Here is a 17,626-nt window from a genome sequence, read left to right as displayed (position 1 = left end):
ATTGTCCATAGGTATGAATGTGAGTGTGAATGGTTGTTTGTCTATACGTGCCCTGTGATTGGCTGGTGTACCCCACCTATCGCCCAAAGACAGCTGGGATACATTTCAACATTCTAACTACATTTATAAGCCAGGAAAGTGTAAAAAGCACAATAGGTCCCCTTTTATGTGTTCAAGTTAAAGTATATTTTTTGAATGCACCCCGGGCCAATTAAAGAAACAACCCTGGTCCACAAAAGGTGCCCCTCGCCTCAAACAACTCTTCAAAGTGGTGACACGCTCGCATCCACTCACAGTGATGGAGCAAGCAAAGGCATTACTATAAAAGGAGAGGCATGACAGTTGACGGGGAACTTTGTAATTCACAACCACATCCTGCCCTGAGCGGGAGATGAAATATGACTGCAACAAACAGGTTAAATATTCTGCTATTTTGCGTACTGGTGGCTCTGTGAAGGCACCGTGTATTTTTGGTGCAGATTCATTATAGGGAATGTATAGTCCCCTTAGGGTGGATCACTAGGTGCAGCTGAGCTACGTCGAAAAACTGCTACTGTGTCTGGATAGTGTGTGACTAGTCACCTCAGTAGAGGATTAGGGATTAAACATGAATAATGTCCCCCCCTTTCAAAACACCTTTAAAATTACTTGACATGATGCATTTAACAGGTTTATGCAAAAAATATAATCCGATTTCTACAAAATGTTGTCGCGGTGGCACATTGGTTAAGGGAGACTCTGCGAGATTTGAGTGAGAATCTGGATAAAAAGGCGGGGCTAGGGAGACTTTTTCATCCTCAGTCTTCCACTCTTTCTTTGAGAGTGAGACAGTTTAGCCTTGGTGGAGGTCTGCTCTCGACTGAGGGACATTCTAGTTATTATATACGGTGATCCCGAGTTCAATTCCACCCTCAGCCATGTTCTCCCCGTGCATGCGTGGGTTTTCTCCGGGTACTCCGGTTTCTTCCCACATTCCAAAAACATGCTATGTTAATTAGCCACTCCAAATTGTCCATATGTATGAATGTGAGTGTGAATGGTTGTTTGTCTATGTACCCTGCCTCTCGCACGAAGTCAGGATAGGCTCCAGCACCCCCTCGACCCTCATGAAAATAAACAGTAGAGAATGAATGAATGAATATATGGTCATTATAGCACTGCTTACACAAATCAGTCTTATAATTGCAACATCCATTTTCTATGCTGCTTATCCTTACTAGTGGGTATGCTGGAGTCTATCCCAGCTGACTTTGGGCAAGCCGCCGGGTACACCGCGCAATCGCAAGGCACATATACACTGACTTTGGACACTCACATATGGACAATTTGGAGTCGCCAATTAACCTAGCATGTTTTTGGAATGTGGGAGGAAACCGGAGTACCCGGAGAAAACCCACGCATGCACGGGGAGAACATGCAAACAATCACCTAATTGCAACATGTCAATGGAAAATGCAGTCACACATGCAGTCACCTTTGTCGTCGTATATAATGTCCGACCTGTTTCAGGTATTTCTTGCCTAACAGGATAAGATGTGCTCCAGTATCAATTTTCACTTCGACAAAGTCAAAGTTTAAAAATGGCTCCATTATTATTATTATTATTATTGATGGAATTACAGGCTCCCAACAGCATTGTTTTGATTTCATTTTGCGCTTATCTACAAAGCCCTGTGAAATAACCAGAACCCTGTTTCATTTCCTGTTTCTAGCTAGGGTTGAGTTCGCAGTTAGTCGGATACTAAGCATTACTATCACTGGAAAGGCCTATTTATTATTATTTTTGCACTAGATTTAATTGTGCTGTGCTAGTGTAGCTAATATTGCTGTTGTTGATTACACATACTGTATTAGCAACAGAAGCAGTCCAATTTCACTGGTGATTGTTGACAAAGACAAAGACACGATGTGGAACCTTTGTGTTTTGCCATGAGTTATTTCTTCAGCGGGGAAAGGAGTGGCATTATGAGACACATTCAAATTTTGTCTCCTCCAAGCAAGCTAAAATTATATATCAATACAATATACACATGTTGTATTGATTTAGGATGTTTTCTACAAACATAAATCATCAGAATGTGTTTAGGACAAAGGATAGTGGATATGATTGCTTTAAAAAAAAGTGGTGTCCAAGTGTCCTAGTGACCTAGACAGGCTTAGTGTAAATTGAGAAGGACCAGAAAAATCAAGGGTTTAAAGTTGAGACTTGGGGTAATCTGATGCTTTCCCCCCTTTAAAAAGTACCATAAGCACATATGTTGTAGCAGTAAGACTACTGACAGCTATACATTCTAGAACTAATGTCAGACTAGTAACAGAATCCTGGGGATTGGTCAATAAGCACATTTTTAATCAACACCTGAAATCACTGTAAACAAAATAGAAATGATTTTGGCATTTTTACAGAAAACCGATATTGTCCAACTCTCAATTTTCCGATACCGATTTCATGATCGAGAAAGTATCTGATACTGGTATCATAATTTTATGCTGATATCGGGCCGATAATTATGAGTACCGATATTTATTGGACATCCCTAACTATGACATAACATAATTGTCTATCCATCCACTTTCTACCGCCTATTGAGGTGGTGTTGTGGTGGACAGCAGTACGGAGACAACGTTTCTCCAACGTATCCTCGGTCTCCCCGAAGGCCTCCCACTGGTCGGACGTGTCCTTAACATCTCCCCACCTCCATCTGGCTCCTCTCAATGTGGAGGAGAAGCGGTTCTACTCCAAGTTTCGAATCACTGTAGATGATGTAGATGGATGGATGTTGATATGAATGAATGATATGTTGTTCTACCTGAACCAATTTGCTTTGACATAATTGGTGAATAAGTTGACAGCTGGTTGTCTTGCTGTTGCAGATTGGTTTGTTTTGATAAACGTTTCCACAATAAAAGCGCCATGCTCCCCAGTCCAATTCATGGCAGCAACTGAAAACGAAACCAAAACCTACGGCATTATAAAGAAACAAAGCAAAATGGCATTATATGTATTTTTTCAAATTTTGTTTCTTTACTTTATTTGCGTTTTATTTAACCGAGTATAAGTGCACCCACGCACACAGAACAAAGTCAACAATTCGACAAGTAAAACATAGTAAAACAACGTCAAAGCATGCCTGCGCCCATTATGTACACATCGACTTCAAACATTTGCAACCAAGACACATTTGTCAGACTCGTTGTATACACACGAAAAAGGTTTTCTTTTCAAGAATTCCCAGAAGTCTTCTTATTGAAATATTACACCATGGTTTTGCTTGCAAAGCCACCACCACCACTACTGTTAATTCATTCATCAGCTGCGTTTTACAGTCACTATGCCTGTGTCTTTTAAACCACTTCCTGTTACACAACTTGCACATCACTGAGTTGTGTCTATTGCAAAAACCAGCCGACTCCGCATGACAGGATGGCAACTCCACAAGGTCATATAAACGTCCTCTTTACAAACTAAAGTGCTTTGGACTTTTACTATTGTATTGGTTTGTCTGATTGAGTGCAGTCCAATGCATCCGTTGTCGGCTATAGTCAAAAAAACGACAACATTTGCTTAATTGTTTGTTTTGACTGATAATAGGCCATATTCAACCACCAACCAAAAAGCATGATTTATTCATTAATATGGTTTAGAAAAAACACAACACAGTGAAGCCGTAAAATTCAAACTGAAGTATCTGGGCATGTATGTGTCATTATTAGGCAGCATAGTGCTCTAGTGGTTAGCACGCAGGCCTCACTGCTAGGAGACCCGAGTTTAATTCCACTCTCGGCCATCTCTGTGTGAAGTTTGCATGTTCTCCCCGTGCATGTGTGGATTTTCTCCGGGTATTCCGGTTTCCTCCCACATTCCAAAAACATGCTAGGTTAATTGGCCACTCCAAATTGTCCATAGGTATGAATGTGAGTGTGAATGGTTGTTTGTCTATATGTGCCCTGTGATTGGCTGGCCACCAGTCCAGGGTGTACCCCGCCTCTCTCGCCTGAAGACAACTGGGATAGGCTCCAGCACCCCTTGCCACCCTGAATGAATGAATGAATGAAGAAGGCCGAGTGCTTAGCGTGCAGGCCACACAGCTAGGAGACCCGGGTTCGATTCCACTCTGGGGCATCTCTTGTGTGGAGTTTGTGGTTTCCTCCCACATTCCAAAAACATGCTAGGTTAATTAGCCACTCCAAATTGTCCATAGGTATGAAAGTGAGTGTGAATGGTTGTTTGTCTGTATGTGCCCTGTGATTGGCTGGCCATCAGACCACACAGCTGGGATAGGCTCCAGCAGTAGAAAATGAATGAATGTATAATATTGGCCTGTTTAAATGACAAAATATTCAAACTTTTGGCACCCAATTATTATAAGATTATAAGGCCATTATGAGTGTACTTTATGTAATATTTTGACCAGACCTGTAGGTGCAATATTATGTCCATAAAGTGTAAAGTTAAAAATGTACTTCCAAACTGCTGTCTGGTAGACACACACCCATCACATGATCAACACTGCAATCTCTATGTTCCCCCTTTTGCACACAAGAGCGTTCCACTGGCTTCCTGTCTGTCTGTCACTCATCCTCAGGTGCTGTCATTGCAACTCTTAAGTATTCCGGTCATGACCATGCAATGTGCATACTATACTGCATGTGCACGCTGACATAACGAGTAGGTTGGGTTGCTGAGTTCACAGCTGTAGCGCTACCGTGTGCACACCAGCGTGACTTCCTACCTCCCCGTGCTGAGAGGTTGCATGCACGCGTCACTTTGAATCACAGCACGCCACATTGCTGCTAGGACACATCTGTCTAATTCATGCGTCTCGGATTGCAAAACACTTTCTCCAGCAGCTCAACGACCATGCTTCCTCCTCTCCGCTCTGTCGTGTGTGTTTCAAGATGTCTTGCAAAATAATGTGCTCCTAGTTTGTGTACGAATCAAGAAAGTGTGTGAGTGTTCTACACGCTGATGATGCAATTGGTTCTCAATTAATGTTATGTAAAGTCGGAATGGAAAGGTCCTCAGGGCTTCGAATCGATCGCAAACCCGACTGTTCAGGTTGTCTTGGAAGACATCTCACCTCTCATTGGACAAGGCGTCATCAGTTCATGCTCAATAGTAGATCATTAGTAAGGATAAATCATAATGAAACTATATTAAACTGTAATTAGATATTAAACTATATTAGGAAAGCAGGAAGTGAACAAATGTAACAGTTAGTGATTGTAAAAGTACCAGATGGAGGGGTAGGATTTAATAAGCTTTGCTTCTTCCTACTCCTTTTGGACATGTGGGAGGTTTTTTTAATTAAAAACTTTAAAAATTGAAAAAAAAATTAAATTAAAAATTAAAAAATTAATAAAATTTAAAAATAAAAAAAATGTAAAAAGAAATATTTTTTAAATTACAAATGTTAAAAAATACAAAAATAAAAAAAATTAATAAAAAAAGTAAATAAATACATAAATAAAGAAACTTAAATTATATTAGACAAGCAGGAAGTGAACAAATGTAACAGTTACTGATTGTAAAAGTACCAGATGGAGGGGTAGGATTTAATAAGCTTTGCTTCTTCCTACTCCTTTTGGACATGTGGGAGTTTTTTTTAAATTAAAAACTTTAAAAATTAAAAAAATAAATAAATTAAAAATTAAAAAATTAATAAAATTTAAAAATAAAAAAATGTAAAAATAAATATTTTTTTAATTACAAATGTTAAAAAATACAAAAATAAAAAAAATTAATAAAAAAAGTAAATAAATACATAAATAAAGAAACTTAAACTATATTAGACAAGCAGGAAGTGAACAAATGTAACAGTTGCTGATTGTAAAAGTACCAGATGGAGGGGTAGGATTTAATAAGCTTTGCTTCTTCCTACTCCTTTTGTACATGTGGAACTGTGAACTGATTATGTGATGCATTCAATTGTAATCTGATGCATGTTCAAATGAAATAAAACCATTACCATTACCATTTCTAACAAACACTTTCAAGTGCTTCCATATCGACCGTGGTTAAAACTGAACGGAGTATAAGTTTGATTATCGTAACGACTGTCGTTGTGCACCACTCAGAGTCGACCTGATCTATTTTTACGCTTGTACAGAAGAAGCCTGCTTCTTTCTTTAAGGTTGTGTTGTTATTATTATTAGTCAAAAATATCGATATTTAAGCTAAGTTTATGGATGTGTTTGCCTAAATTAAGCATTTTCAAGCATAGGCGTGGCTAAATGAGCTCAGGACCTTGGGCGGAACCCAGGACTAGCGGCAGAAAATAAGGTTGAGCAGAAACTCTTTTTTTTTTTTTAACAGTTTGTAGGATTTTTTATGACTTTTTTTTTTTATGACCAGTTTTTCCACATCCTCTGTCTTAGGCAGTTCTCAAGTTTCACATAACTACCTGGTCTCATTCAGGACCACAAAACCAGAAATTCAAACAACAGTTCCTGTTGAGTACGGTTTTGTTTCTCTAAGCAGTCTGCTGAGATGTACAAACTGTTTTGACTCGCCTAGCTAGCTATGTCTTATCAAACAAGCCGCCGAGGTAACTCAGCTTTTTAAGTTTAAGTCGGCTATCTTGAGACATGTAACAAAAATAAAGAACTAGGAAAGTTTCGGTAAGCCCAAAGCCTTTGTAAAGACTGGTCTAGATGCCTTCACACCCTCAGCTTTTGTGTCCAATTTTCACACAATAACAGCAGAGCCGTTTCCCACCACGGGTATGATAATGGAGACAAAGAGGAATTGTTCTTTTCTGGGTGCACTCTGAAAGAAGACATGAAAACTCGGAGGGTTTCAGCTCCTCTTGGCATACACTTCAAATGCACGTCTTATACTCGGAGCTGTAGTCTTACGTTTGTAACCACTTATAGTTAGTTATTTCTTTACAATATATATTCTCCATACAATATATATATCTGTCTGTCTGTCTGCCTTGGGTTTTGCAATGAAGTAATCCAGTGGACATGGCTGTCATATACCTCATTTTTTATTCTCCTGTGGCGGATTTATGATTGAGCCCTAGGAATCCTGCCTAGTAACAAATGACCGGAAATAAAAACCGATTGGTAGATGACATAAATTACTGTATTTTCTGGAGAAAAAAGTCGCACAAGGCCAAAAATGCATAATTAGGTAGAAAAAACATAAATAAGTCGCACTGGAGTATAAGTCGCATTTTTTGCAGGTAATTTATTTTCCAAACTACTTGACCAAAACAGACATTACGTCCTTTTGGAAGGCAAGTTCTAACATTAATAAAAGAATAGAGAACAGGCGGAATAGGTGTAAGATATGCTAACACAATGCTTATTCAGCTATACAAAACATAAACATGAACAGAAAAGGTGTTCAGTCTTTATGTAACATAAACAGATTTTTCATTTATAATTCGCTCCGGAGTATAAGTCGCAGGAACAGCCAACCTATGAAAAAAAGTGCGACTTATAGTCCGGAAAATACGGTAAATTTAATTTAGAAAGCTTTATAATAATTGTATGTTTTGTTTTACATTATTGTTGGGCGTCTCGGTTAGCATGTTTTCAGAAAATTAACGTCAAAATGTTGCCGCTGTTTTCATACATTCAGTTTAGCATAAAGATTAGCATAAAGTTATGTTATTGTTATGTTATGTTATTGATACCACTTGATTTTGAGTCCAACTTTGTTTGCAACCGTGATCAAGAGACACTATTAAATCCAAGAAATAACTCATGGCAAAACATGAAGGAGTGTTAAATGTTCATTTATCACTTATATGTATTCATATTCATTTAGGATTCTTTTCAGCAGCTGTTAACAGAGGCGGAGAACAAGACTGTTGCTTCAGCACAACAATCAGGTGGGCACCTTTCAACAATCAATGGCTGTCAACAATATCAATACATGCATTCCAATGTTTTGATAGATAACCTACAACAAGGTGGTATTGCTGAGGCAGAGAAGCAAGCTGAAAGGAAGAAACGTCAACATCCAACGAGCAGCTCACAAAATGCAGTGTTGACATGACCTACAAAGCACGTGACTTAAAGAAGCAGACACCGGACTGCCAAGTCTTACATTAAGGTAAATGGAAGACCAAAGGAAACCAAAGTACGTGTTGTCAAAGACATCAAGGAACGGGACAAACATTGAAGATAACATTTCCGCTACAAAGAAATAAAAGCTAAAAACTCACAAAGACTCAAAGCAGTTTGAAGTCAACAACAATGGACACTAGCAAATCTGCAATAACATAGATTATTGACAAATTCAATAATATTACATACGCTCAGTTCACAAGGTTGGGATTTTAACATTAGTTTTAAGAAATTAATATATATGACAATATATTACAATCTAGTCATGTAATTTATACTTTGCTACACTCTTGCTCAGAGACTGTATGACTGACAAAAGGACTCACCTCATTCAAAATTATTAATTTTTTAAATTTATTTATCATCCCAGGCTTAGTGACATTTTTTAAAGAAAAGCTATTTAATACACACGTAAATGTTATGGTGTGAATGAAGGTACGCTTAAATAAGATTGGCTTCTTCCTACTCCTTTTCAGACATGTGGAATTGTGTGCTTATGTAACCACCACGTGATGTTCCTTAATGATTTTACTAAGTGAAGCAAATCATACCGTAACCGTCTCCACGTCCAAATCCTGAGTCAAGCGCCACTTAGCAAAGACGTCCATTGTGCAGTAAAACGCCCACCAAAAGTCCAAATCGTGCCTGAACATGAAAAGCATTCTTTAGCTGTTACCAACCCCCTCCTTCTCATCAACCAAAAACGTTTGATTTCCTCAGAAATTTGGATTTTCCCTTTCATTATACATGTGACCAGCATAGGTATACCATTTTTTACATGTCTTTTGCCAATCAGCCAATCACAGGGCACATATAGACACTCACATTCATACCTATGGACAATTTGGAGTGGCCAATTAACCTAGCATAGCATTAACCTACTAGCAAACTGGAGTAAAACCCATGCATGCAAGAGAACATGCAAACTCCACACAGAGATGGGTGGAATTGAACTCGGGTCTCCTAGCCGTGAGGTCTGCGTGCTAACCACTCGCCATGCAGCCCTACATGTCTTTATGTGTGAATTCTATCAATTCTAATATGAATGTGAATGTGAATTCTAATTCACTTTGGGGGGGTCCTTGAACTCACCATAGTCGCTGTGAGATGTAGAAGTGAAATTAAACCAGCTTCAAAAACTTTGCATCGAGGTGAACACCGTTTGTAAACATTTACTGCAATTATAAGAGTGAAGAGTGTAGATCATGTAGACGCAGCTATATAGCGGCTTCCTCGCCCCTGACTCCCAACACACATTTTCATTTTTTATAATTCTAGGGTTTAAACCTGGATTGTGCAGTCCGCTATAGTTCATGGCGACTGGAGAGTTTCAATGGAATGCCTTGTCATTACTGCAAAACGAGAGTCCATTTAAAAGACAGCTGTTCAGACACTTAAACTCAGGGACTGCTTCTTTCCCAAAGCCACCACTGCAATGAAAAATCATAGATGAACATTACTTATTTTTGCACTACTACTTTTATGTATAATAAGCTTCAAACTTTCAATACTGGGCTTATGTTCAATAAGATTAATTCGAGTGAAACTCTGGAACAATATGTGAAATATATTTTGTTTACTGCAATTCTACATCTTGTTACTGTGTAGGTTATTGTTTTTGATGTACATATTTACACTCATTTTGAACAGCACCTGCTACTTTTATTTATATTATTTATAGTTTTATTTTTATGCTTTTCCTTAATTCGACTCTACAAAAATGCACCACAGAGTTGCACTCAAATTTTGTTGTATGACAAAGGCAATTCTGATTATGCAGCCCCCCCCAGATTAAGTGTACAAATTTGCTGTCATTTATTGACCTTATTGCAATTCAACCCCCCCCCCCCCCCCCCAAAAAAAAACAAAATGGCAAGAATTCAGACTTCATTGCATCACTGAACACCAAATTCACATGTCAATCAAATCAAAGTCAGACAACTGATCATTTCAATGTTTTTTTATTTTGCATATTTAAGATTTACAAAAGAAAAACATTACTTTTGAGGATTTCTATTTAGACCCGAGTGGCATATCAAAGTGTGGTTACGTGGCCTCGCCCACTGGCGATGAAACAAGACCAGGAACCCATTTGAGTGTGAAGAAACCCTGAAATAGTGAATGCAGTTAAGTGGATGGTGTGGGGGAAGCCTTGCAGCACATAGGGTTTGGTCTTCATGATGACTCCGCTTTCTCCTGCTCGATGGCTGCAACACATTTGTACATCAACATCCATGCACTTAAGCAATACAGTGAAATGTCAAATAGGATTGGCTTACTTTCTTTGGTTGGCAGTGGATTTTTCTCATTGGTCTCGGTCTTTCTCAGCTTGGACTTGTCGAAGGTTGTGACTTCGGTGATGTCAGGTTTGTCAGACATGCTTGCAGGAACTAAAACACAATGGAGTACTTTTAGATGCCACATAGTAAATAAACCAGCGACATGAATCCAGCATTGTATGAAGGAAACAAAGGAAGGCGTGGGGAACACAGCATGTGTCTGATTATGGAAAACCGTTGTGGGAGTCAAACATGTGCAGATGCGAAACCAACGCCCCTTTAACCCGGAATATTAACTTAACATTAAAATCAATGATGGCTAGCACCCCAGTAATGCATAGTTTAGCTATCAAAGACGCCCTCATTTTCGGTTGATGAGACAACACTCGATGCGACAATAACTTCAAAGTGAAGGCACAAGGAAAAAGAACGCCTACTTTACGTGGGTGAAATTAATAAAAACGACACTTACCAAGTTGAAGCGAAGCTACACAAAATAACGCCCGTCGTCGTGGGAGCAAAGTGATGTGTACTTCCGCGAGTCCTATTTAAATAGGACTCGACATGTAAATGAGATGACGTCACGACTAGGCTTTTTTTTAATAGTTAAATTTTCAATTTTTTAAAAATATTCAAGACAGTGTATATTATAATTCAAGCTACTTTTATGACTTTTAAGTTAAAAAAATCAAACATTCTCAACCTCGTTTAATAATAATAGTATGAGATCTTTCCTCCTCACACCGGAAGTTAATTTGAAGCTTGTTGCCAGTGCGGTGCGTTAACTTGTGATACAAAACAGTGAAATAAATATTTATTTTAAGGTATTATTTGATTAAATATTGTATGTAATGTGAAACAGGTTGACCAGCTTGCAGCCCTCCAGTGACAAAAACGCATCAGCAGTGACGCTATGTGGACAAATGAAATCATCACAGCCTTTTCATGGAACTCCACCATCAATTAAGGACAACTGAACGGTAACTATCTTTGATTATTTGATTATTATAATATTTGATTATTATTCGTCTGTCTAAGGGATGCCTTAAGTTTTTCACAATCGTCTGTATTTATGCCCCCCTACTGTGTTGCCTGTGCTATCATTTGTCTGACATTTATATATACACCATGCTCACTTCCTGGATGCATTTCACACAATTTTGGGGTAATGTGAACGATTACATAAACATATTTGGCATCATACCCTGTATTGTGGATGGAGTCCAATTGCTCATAAGTCACAGACCATTTGTCTAATGATTACAAAATATGGAGATGATCTGTATTAAATGTAAGGTAGCATGCCTTCCAAAGCATCTATCTGTCATTTAGTTTAGTTTTTGACCATACAGCATATCACTTTGTACTTCGGTATTTGACAAAAAAAAAAAAAAAAAAAAAAAAAACACCAACCAAAAAAAACTTAAACTGTAGAACAACCAGGTTTAGAGACAGCTACTTCCCCCTGGCCATCAGACTGTTCAATGCCAAATAAGCCCCTCTACCTGCCCACACGCACAACCAAAACTTTAAATTATTGTTATTTATTCTAAATTATTTAAATTATTTGTACAAATTACTGTTTACGCTGTACATTGTTCATATTTGATGTAATCTATTTATTCTCCACATTATTATTCATTATTACACGGGAGCCAGGCAACGACATTTCGTTGGCAATTTCACTGCTGTGTTATTGTGCAATGACAATAAAGAAAGTCTATGTCTATGTCTGTCTATGAATGCAGGAAGTGAACAAATGTAACAGTTAGTTTTATTTAATAAAAAAAATGAAAAAAAACAAAAATACTGATTGTAAAAGTACCAAATGGAGGGGTAGGATTTAATAAAAAAAAAAATTAAAAAAAAAAAATACTGATTATAAAAGTACCAGATGGATGGGGTAGGATTTAATACAAAAAATATAATAAAACAAAACAAAACAAAACCCAAAAAATTTGGAAAGCAGGAAGTGAACAAATGTAACAGTTACTGATTGTCAAAGTACCAGATGGAGGGGTAGGATTTAATAAGCTTTGCTTCTTCCTACTCCTTTTGGACATGTGGAACTGGGAACTGATTATGGGATGCATTCAATTGTAATCTGATGCATGTTCAAATGAAATTAAACCATTACCATTATCATTACCATTACCATTACCATTACCATTACATGCTAGGTGGAAATGTGGACAAAAGCAGAGAGCCTACGCTTAATGCACTTTACATTACTATACACTTTAATAATGTATTTGGTTGCTATGATTCATGAATTGAAGTCATTATGAAAAAACAAACAATCCAAATGGTGAACATGATTACGACAGTGGCAGGCTATCATTCCCTCGCTGTTGTGTCAAACTAACTGGCCACTGTTTCACCTGCTAGTGAAGTACATGGAGTATGTCTTGTTGTACATGACCTGATTGTCCACTCGGATGACATTCCGCAAGTTTTGCCAAAACCACGGCTCAGCTGCCGGCGTCTTGGGCCACTCCACTACACTTTTGCCGCACAGTCTCTTCCGGAGACGCAGGAAGTAGGAATGCTGCATCACAGGCTCCAGCATCAGCAGCACGATCACGTCCATGTTTTCATCCAGCAGCCGTTGATGGGCCAGGTACATGGCAAGCCTGAAAACCCCGGTCTTGACGTAGCCCTCTGTTAGAACAAACATGGTCTTGCGGCTGTCTCGGATGCTCTGAATGAGGTTGTCCATTAGGGGGACTCCGGGAATCCAGTCCCTTTGCTCCAAACACAGAGGCAGATGCTTCTCGCCCTCGTCTTCCAGCTTCACCCGCAGATGCTTCATCACCCACTCGGAAACATGCGGATCTTTGGTGTCGTAAGTCACAAAGACATCATAAATGCTACGGCAAGATTTCAGGGAGCGGTATCCCTTCAGTTTGGCTTTCACATAGTGTAGCGTGTAGGAAGCGTCCCAGTAAAATAAGTGAGCAACCGTCACCACAAACATAAAAACAATAATGAAGGAGAAGGTGACTATGTAGAGCAGGAATGCCAGACTGCCGTTCACACATTGGTTGATATCAAAAAGGATGAGCGCTCGGCCCTTCTCTTTCTCCGGTCCATCACATGTCACATCCGTGGCCAGTCTGGGGATGTGCACACCACTGGTTTCAATCCACAGAATGAAATCTAACATGTCGCAGGTACACTGGAACGGGTTACCCCCCAGTAATAATTTGTCATGACCGGATGAGAAGGTGGATTGGTTAATTAGACTGAGTTTGTTGTGGCTTAATGAAAGAGTCCTGAGGCTTTTGGCGCTTCTCATGAATCCGTCGTCCAAGTGGAAGATGTGATTGTGACTCAAGTCCAGGTAGGTCAACGTGTAGGTGGCGTTAGAGTCTATGCCCTTCACGTCAGATATGCAATTAAAGCTCAGGTCCAGAGTTTGGAGCTTTGGGAAATTACTTAGCTTGTCCCACATGAAGTCTTTGAGGGAGTTATGACTCAAGCTTAATATTATAAGGTTCCGTGGCAACGAATCATAAACGTCTTTGGGTAGTTTAGTGATAGAATTACCCGATATGTCCAATATGGTTAAATTAGTGAGATGCGTGAAAATGTTAATATACGAGTGGTCTCGTTCTTTCCACAGAGTCCCTAGAAGGTTTGCTGTAAATTGTAGTTCTGTTAATGATTTGCTGTACATCTGTTTTGTTGTCAACATCGAAATCAAGTTATGACTCATATTCAGTACTCGCAGTACAGGCAGGTTTTTTAGGAAGTTCAAGTTGTGCGTGATGGCGTAGGCTGTAAAGTAGTGAGAATTGTGACTAATGTCCAGTACTTGGAGGTTCTTTAGTTCACTGAAGGCGTAGTCGAAGGCCAGATCGATCCTATTATAGGACAGGTCCAGGTATGTCAGTGTGGGTATGGAGGAGAACTCGGTGCCATTCAACGCTGAGGAAAATCCGTTCCCAGAGAGGTTTAGACATGTGATGTTGATGTAGTCGTTGAACTGCTGTGGCGAAATGAAGAACAAATTATTGGAGTTGAGGCTTAGCACTCGTCCGGAGTCGAAGCACTCCTGTTTGACAAAGCTATGCGATATCTCAAACTCCTTTGGATGGGGCCTTGTGAATGTTGAAACGGAATAATCCGACCTTTCATTGTATCCATCGCTTGACTGCATCAGGGCGTTCCCGGAAATCGGATGGAGACGGTTTTCGCCAAGGTATATCATCTTCATGTGTGAGAATTTGCGGAATATGGTGGAGTTTAACTGCATGATGAAGTTGGTTCCTAAGTTCAGTGTTGACAAGTTTTTGAGATTGTACAGAGGTCTGAGCGTGTCGGCTCCAATTTCCTGGAAGACCAAACCTTCCAAATGCAAAGTTCTAAGCGACACTAGACTCGAGAAATACTCGGAAAGTCTTACTGTCTTGGGGTAGCTCTTCAGGTCAAAGTTGAATGACAGATCAATTTTTTCAAGTTTGGGAAGGTATGTAAGAAACGTAGCCTCGCCGGTTACTGCTTTTCGTAAGAAGTTAAATGAGATGAGCAGTTCTTTAAGTTGCTTTAGTTTCTGGAACCAGGACGGGTTCATGTAGGTCATGGAGTTTCCGGCCAGGTTCAGTGTTTCAAGACGTATTAAATCACGGAATGCGTCCGGATGGACGGCAAGAGAACCGTTTTTGCAGGGAACACAGGGAAATGGGGCGTTTTGGCATCTTCTACAATTCCCTTGTATTTTCAGGATTTTCAGTTGCTTCATGCCACGGAAATCGTTCTTCGATATGTACTCGATTTGGTTGGTCCCCAGCTTGAGCATCTGCAATGACGACGGCAATCCTTTGGGGACTTGGGTTAGGTTGTTAAAGGACAAGTCCAAATTCTGCAGTTTGGTCATCACGGCAAAACTGCCGCGTGAAATTTGCATATGCCGCCCGCAGGGGTTCCAGTAGTAGCAATTTTTGGATAGCCACAGTCTTGTCACGTTTCTCAGTCTGGTAAAGCTATTCTTGTCCAAGTTCAAAAGTCTGTTATTGTTTAGCTCGAGTTCGGTCAAACTCAGAGGCAGCATGACCGGCACTGCAGTCAGGCAGTTGCCGCTCAGTTGTAACCATTGCAGATTGTTCAGTGTTTGGAAAGTATCGTTCTCGATCTTCATGAGCTTTTTCTTGTTTGCCCAGTTCAGGTTGAGCCGAGCGAGATTTATTAGGTTGGAAAATGACTTCAAGTTGATTTGACTTATGCGATTTTCCGACAACATCAGCTCCGTTGCATTACTGGTTATGCCTTCTGGGACATATTTCAGCTTTCGGCCTCTGCAGTCGAATGTGACCTGTGACTGATTGTTGGAGATGACGTCACAGGGGAACTGGGGTAGCATCCATTTGGGTTTGCTCGCAGCAGACCAGCAACACGCGCAAAGCAGCAGTATTTGCATCCAGAACATGGCGGTCTGTAGATGAACAACAAAACAAGTCAGCAAGGTGTAGCTTGTTTTAGCAGGGACAGTGGAACCTCGAAAGTCTGACATGATCCATTCCGTGACATTGGTTGACTTACAAGTATTCACATTTTGGAAATACCCAAGAACATAATATTCAGTAAAAATAATAAAAAACTGGCCAGTACCAAGAGGAAAAATGTCTGGCATTGAATGAGATAATTATTACAATTATTGATTATGTACTTACTATTACCTTTGGAGGTTCTACTCTAATGAATGCATTTGAGTAGAGCCAAATATGCCCAGCAGATGGCGGTAGTATTTTTCATTTTCTTTGTTGTGCTGTAGTGTTAGTGAGTATTGTGCCTTCACCACCGGTTATACTGCATCATAAAGTACACAAAGTCATGAGATCTGGTAAAAGTTCAACAGTTACTAAACAAAATGTTAATTTCTTAATTTAATTTAATTTAATTTAATTTAATTTAATTTAATTTAATTTAATTTAATTTTCTGTGAATGTGTCTAAAACAGTCTGCCAACTTACAAATGATACAGATTTTCATTGTGGAAATTGTAGAAAATTCAACTGCAGAAATTAACAAGAATAATACAAAAACAAAAAAATCAGCAGTAATTTTGCAAAGCATATTAAGAGAAAAAAGTTATCATCTAATGAGAAAAGTCATAATGTTATGAGAATAAGGTAATGTTATTAATAAAAAATAGGAAACATTTTTGTACAACAAATAAAGTTGTACATTTCGAAAGTCTTAATTAAGAGAACAGTATTTGCAAGAAAAAAGTTTAAATGGTTGGGAGGAAAAAGCTGTAATTTTACGAGAATAAAGTAAAAATATGCATCATCTAACAAGAAAAAAGTCAGAGTTCTATGAGAATAAATCTGTAATATTATGAGGAAAAAAAATGTCATTTTAGTAGCATGGAGTTTAAATTATAACAAAAAATGTGTTGTAATATTATGAGAAACAAACTAAACAAAACCATGTTTTTATTTTTGAAAATTAGGATAGGGACAAGAATAATGTCAAAATATAATAGAATAAAGTCATACTATTATGAAAAGAAAATTTATGAAGATTATTTAAGAAGAATGTTTAAATATTTGCAAACAAACAGAAAACTGTGGAATAGCACCTACTGTATATTAAAAAGCTGAGATGCATTTTTTTCATGAAATATATTTAACTTCTTAGCATATCTACATCGGTTAGTGTACAAAATACCCAAGCAACCCTAACGCTCCTTCATTTTTCCGAATGTGGCCCTCGGTGGAAAGGGTTTGGAGGCCCCTGCTGTATAATATTAATGAGCATCGCCCTTTTCACTCAACCCCTCCAGTTTTCCGAGTTTGTGTAAATGTCGTCATGGATGCTGGACACTTCCCAATATTTCAATAAATCAGTCACAATCAGTCATCACAGACTCAAAGGCACACCCTAAATCTTAAGCAACGAGTAAAGTTTCTGTTATAAACAAATAAATTCTGATTGTAAATGAGAACTTACCGAGTGTTTTATTGATTCCTTAATCCTTTCTTAGTCCAAAGACTATCAAGTCTGAAGTTTAAAAAAAACAAATACAATAAAAAAGCGCTCAACAAAACTTATTTCCACCTTAAATGATTATATCTATAAAAACTCCACGGTGGCTTTAGTCAAACATAAAGCAAGGTGAGTACTGGTTGGCCGCATTAAGTTGGGGGCCAGAAATAGAAAAGAATTGCAGAAGTACCGTAGTACTTCCCTTTTTCGTACAGTGTTAAACAAATGTGAATTTGAGCTGTGAACAGAGTATTCTAGCTGTTCCCTTTTTAATC

General features: G+C 38.7%; 4 protein-coding genes across 7 annotated transcripts in view; 1 reads left to right on the top strand and 3 right to left on the bottom strand.

The window, feature by feature from the left end:
- ofd1 (OFD1 centriole and centriolar satellite protein) overlaps positions 1 to 15,642 on the bottom strand; it is a 46,283-nt gene extending 30,641 nt beyond the window's left edge. For both annotated transcript variants that reach the window (XM_058082247.2, XM_078795460.1), the window contains exon 1: positions 15,636 to 15,642. In XM_058082247.2, coding sequence (XP_057938230.2) covers positions 15,636 to 15,641 — 6 coding nt within the window. In that variant the 5' untranslated portion in view covers position 15,642. The remainder of the gene's footprint in view (positions 1 to 15,635) is intronic.
- Positions 1 to 17,626, top strand: part of LOC131135866 (rho GTPase-activating protein 6) — a 112,489-nt gene that overhangs the window by 14,983 nt on the left and 79,880 nt on the right. For 2 of the 3 annotated variants that reach the window (XM_078795464.1, XM_058082255.2), the window contains exons 1-2: positions 7,922 to 8,068; positions 11,224 to 11,341. In XM_078795464.1, coding sequence (XP_078651590.1) covers positions 11,307 to 11,341 — 35 coding nt within the window. In that variant the 5' untranslated portion in view covers positions 7,922 to 8,068; positions 11,224 to 11,306. Of the gene's footprint in view, positions 1 to 7,921; positions 8,069 to 11,223; positions 11,342 to 17,626 lie in introns of those variants that run through there. The other variant, XM_078795463.1, reaches the window with a different exon arrangement.
- Positions 10,028 to 10,960, bottom strand: tmsb4x (thymosin beta 4 X-linked). Its single transcript, XM_058082289.2, has 3 exons — positions 10,834 to 10,960; positions 10,362 to 10,472; positions 10,028 to 10,289 (listed from the first exon to the last, which is right to left on the bottom strand). Exons 2-3 carry the CDS (start codon positions 10,459 to 10,461, stop codon positions 10,258 to 10,260), a joined length of 132 nt encoding a protein of 43 aa, XP_057938272.1. The 5' UTR covers positions 10,462 to 10,472; positions 10,834 to 10,960; the 3' UTR covers positions 10,028 to 10,257.
- On the bottom strand, positions 12,581 to 17,382 carry tlr8a (toll-like receptor 8a). Its single transcript, XM_078795461.1, has 2 exons — positions 17,316 to 17,382; positions 12,581 to 15,795 (listed from the first exon to the last, which is right to left on the bottom strand). The coding sequence occupies exon 2, from the start codon at positions 15,787 to 15,789 to the stop codon at positions 12,739 to 12,741; it is 3,051 nt and encodes a 1,016-aa protein (XP_078651587.1). The 5' UTR covers positions 15,790 to 15,795; positions 17,316 to 17,382; the 3' UTR covers positions 12,581 to 12,738.

This window comes from Doryrhamphus excisus, linkage group LG12 (genome assembly GCF_037039965.1).
Source record: "Doryrhamphus excisus strain RoL-2023G ecotype Guam linkage group LG12, RoL_Dexc_Guam_v1.1, whole genome shotgun sequence".
Lineage (NCBI taxonomy): Eukaryota > Metazoa > Chordata > Actinopteri > Syngnathiformes > Syngnathidae > Doryrhamphus > Doryrhamphus excisus.
Note: the sequence above shows the minus strand (reverse complement) of the source record. Positions and strands in the feature narration are given on the sequence as shown.

Excerpts from the sequence above, each read along its gene's own strand:
- tmsb4x (XM_058082289.2), bottom strand. The coding sequence starts at position 10,461 with ATGTCTGACAAACCTGACATCACCGAAGTCACAACCTTCGACAAGTCC. Across the intron at positions 10,290-10,361 it reads TCCACTGCCAACCAAAGAAA|CCATCGAGCAGGAGAAAGCG; the intron begins GTAAGCCAATCC and ends AATGTGTTGCAG.
- tlr8a (XM_078795461.1), bottom strand. The coding sequence starts at position 15,789 with ATGTTCTGGATGCAAATACTGCTGCTTTGCGCGTGTTGCTGGTCTGCT.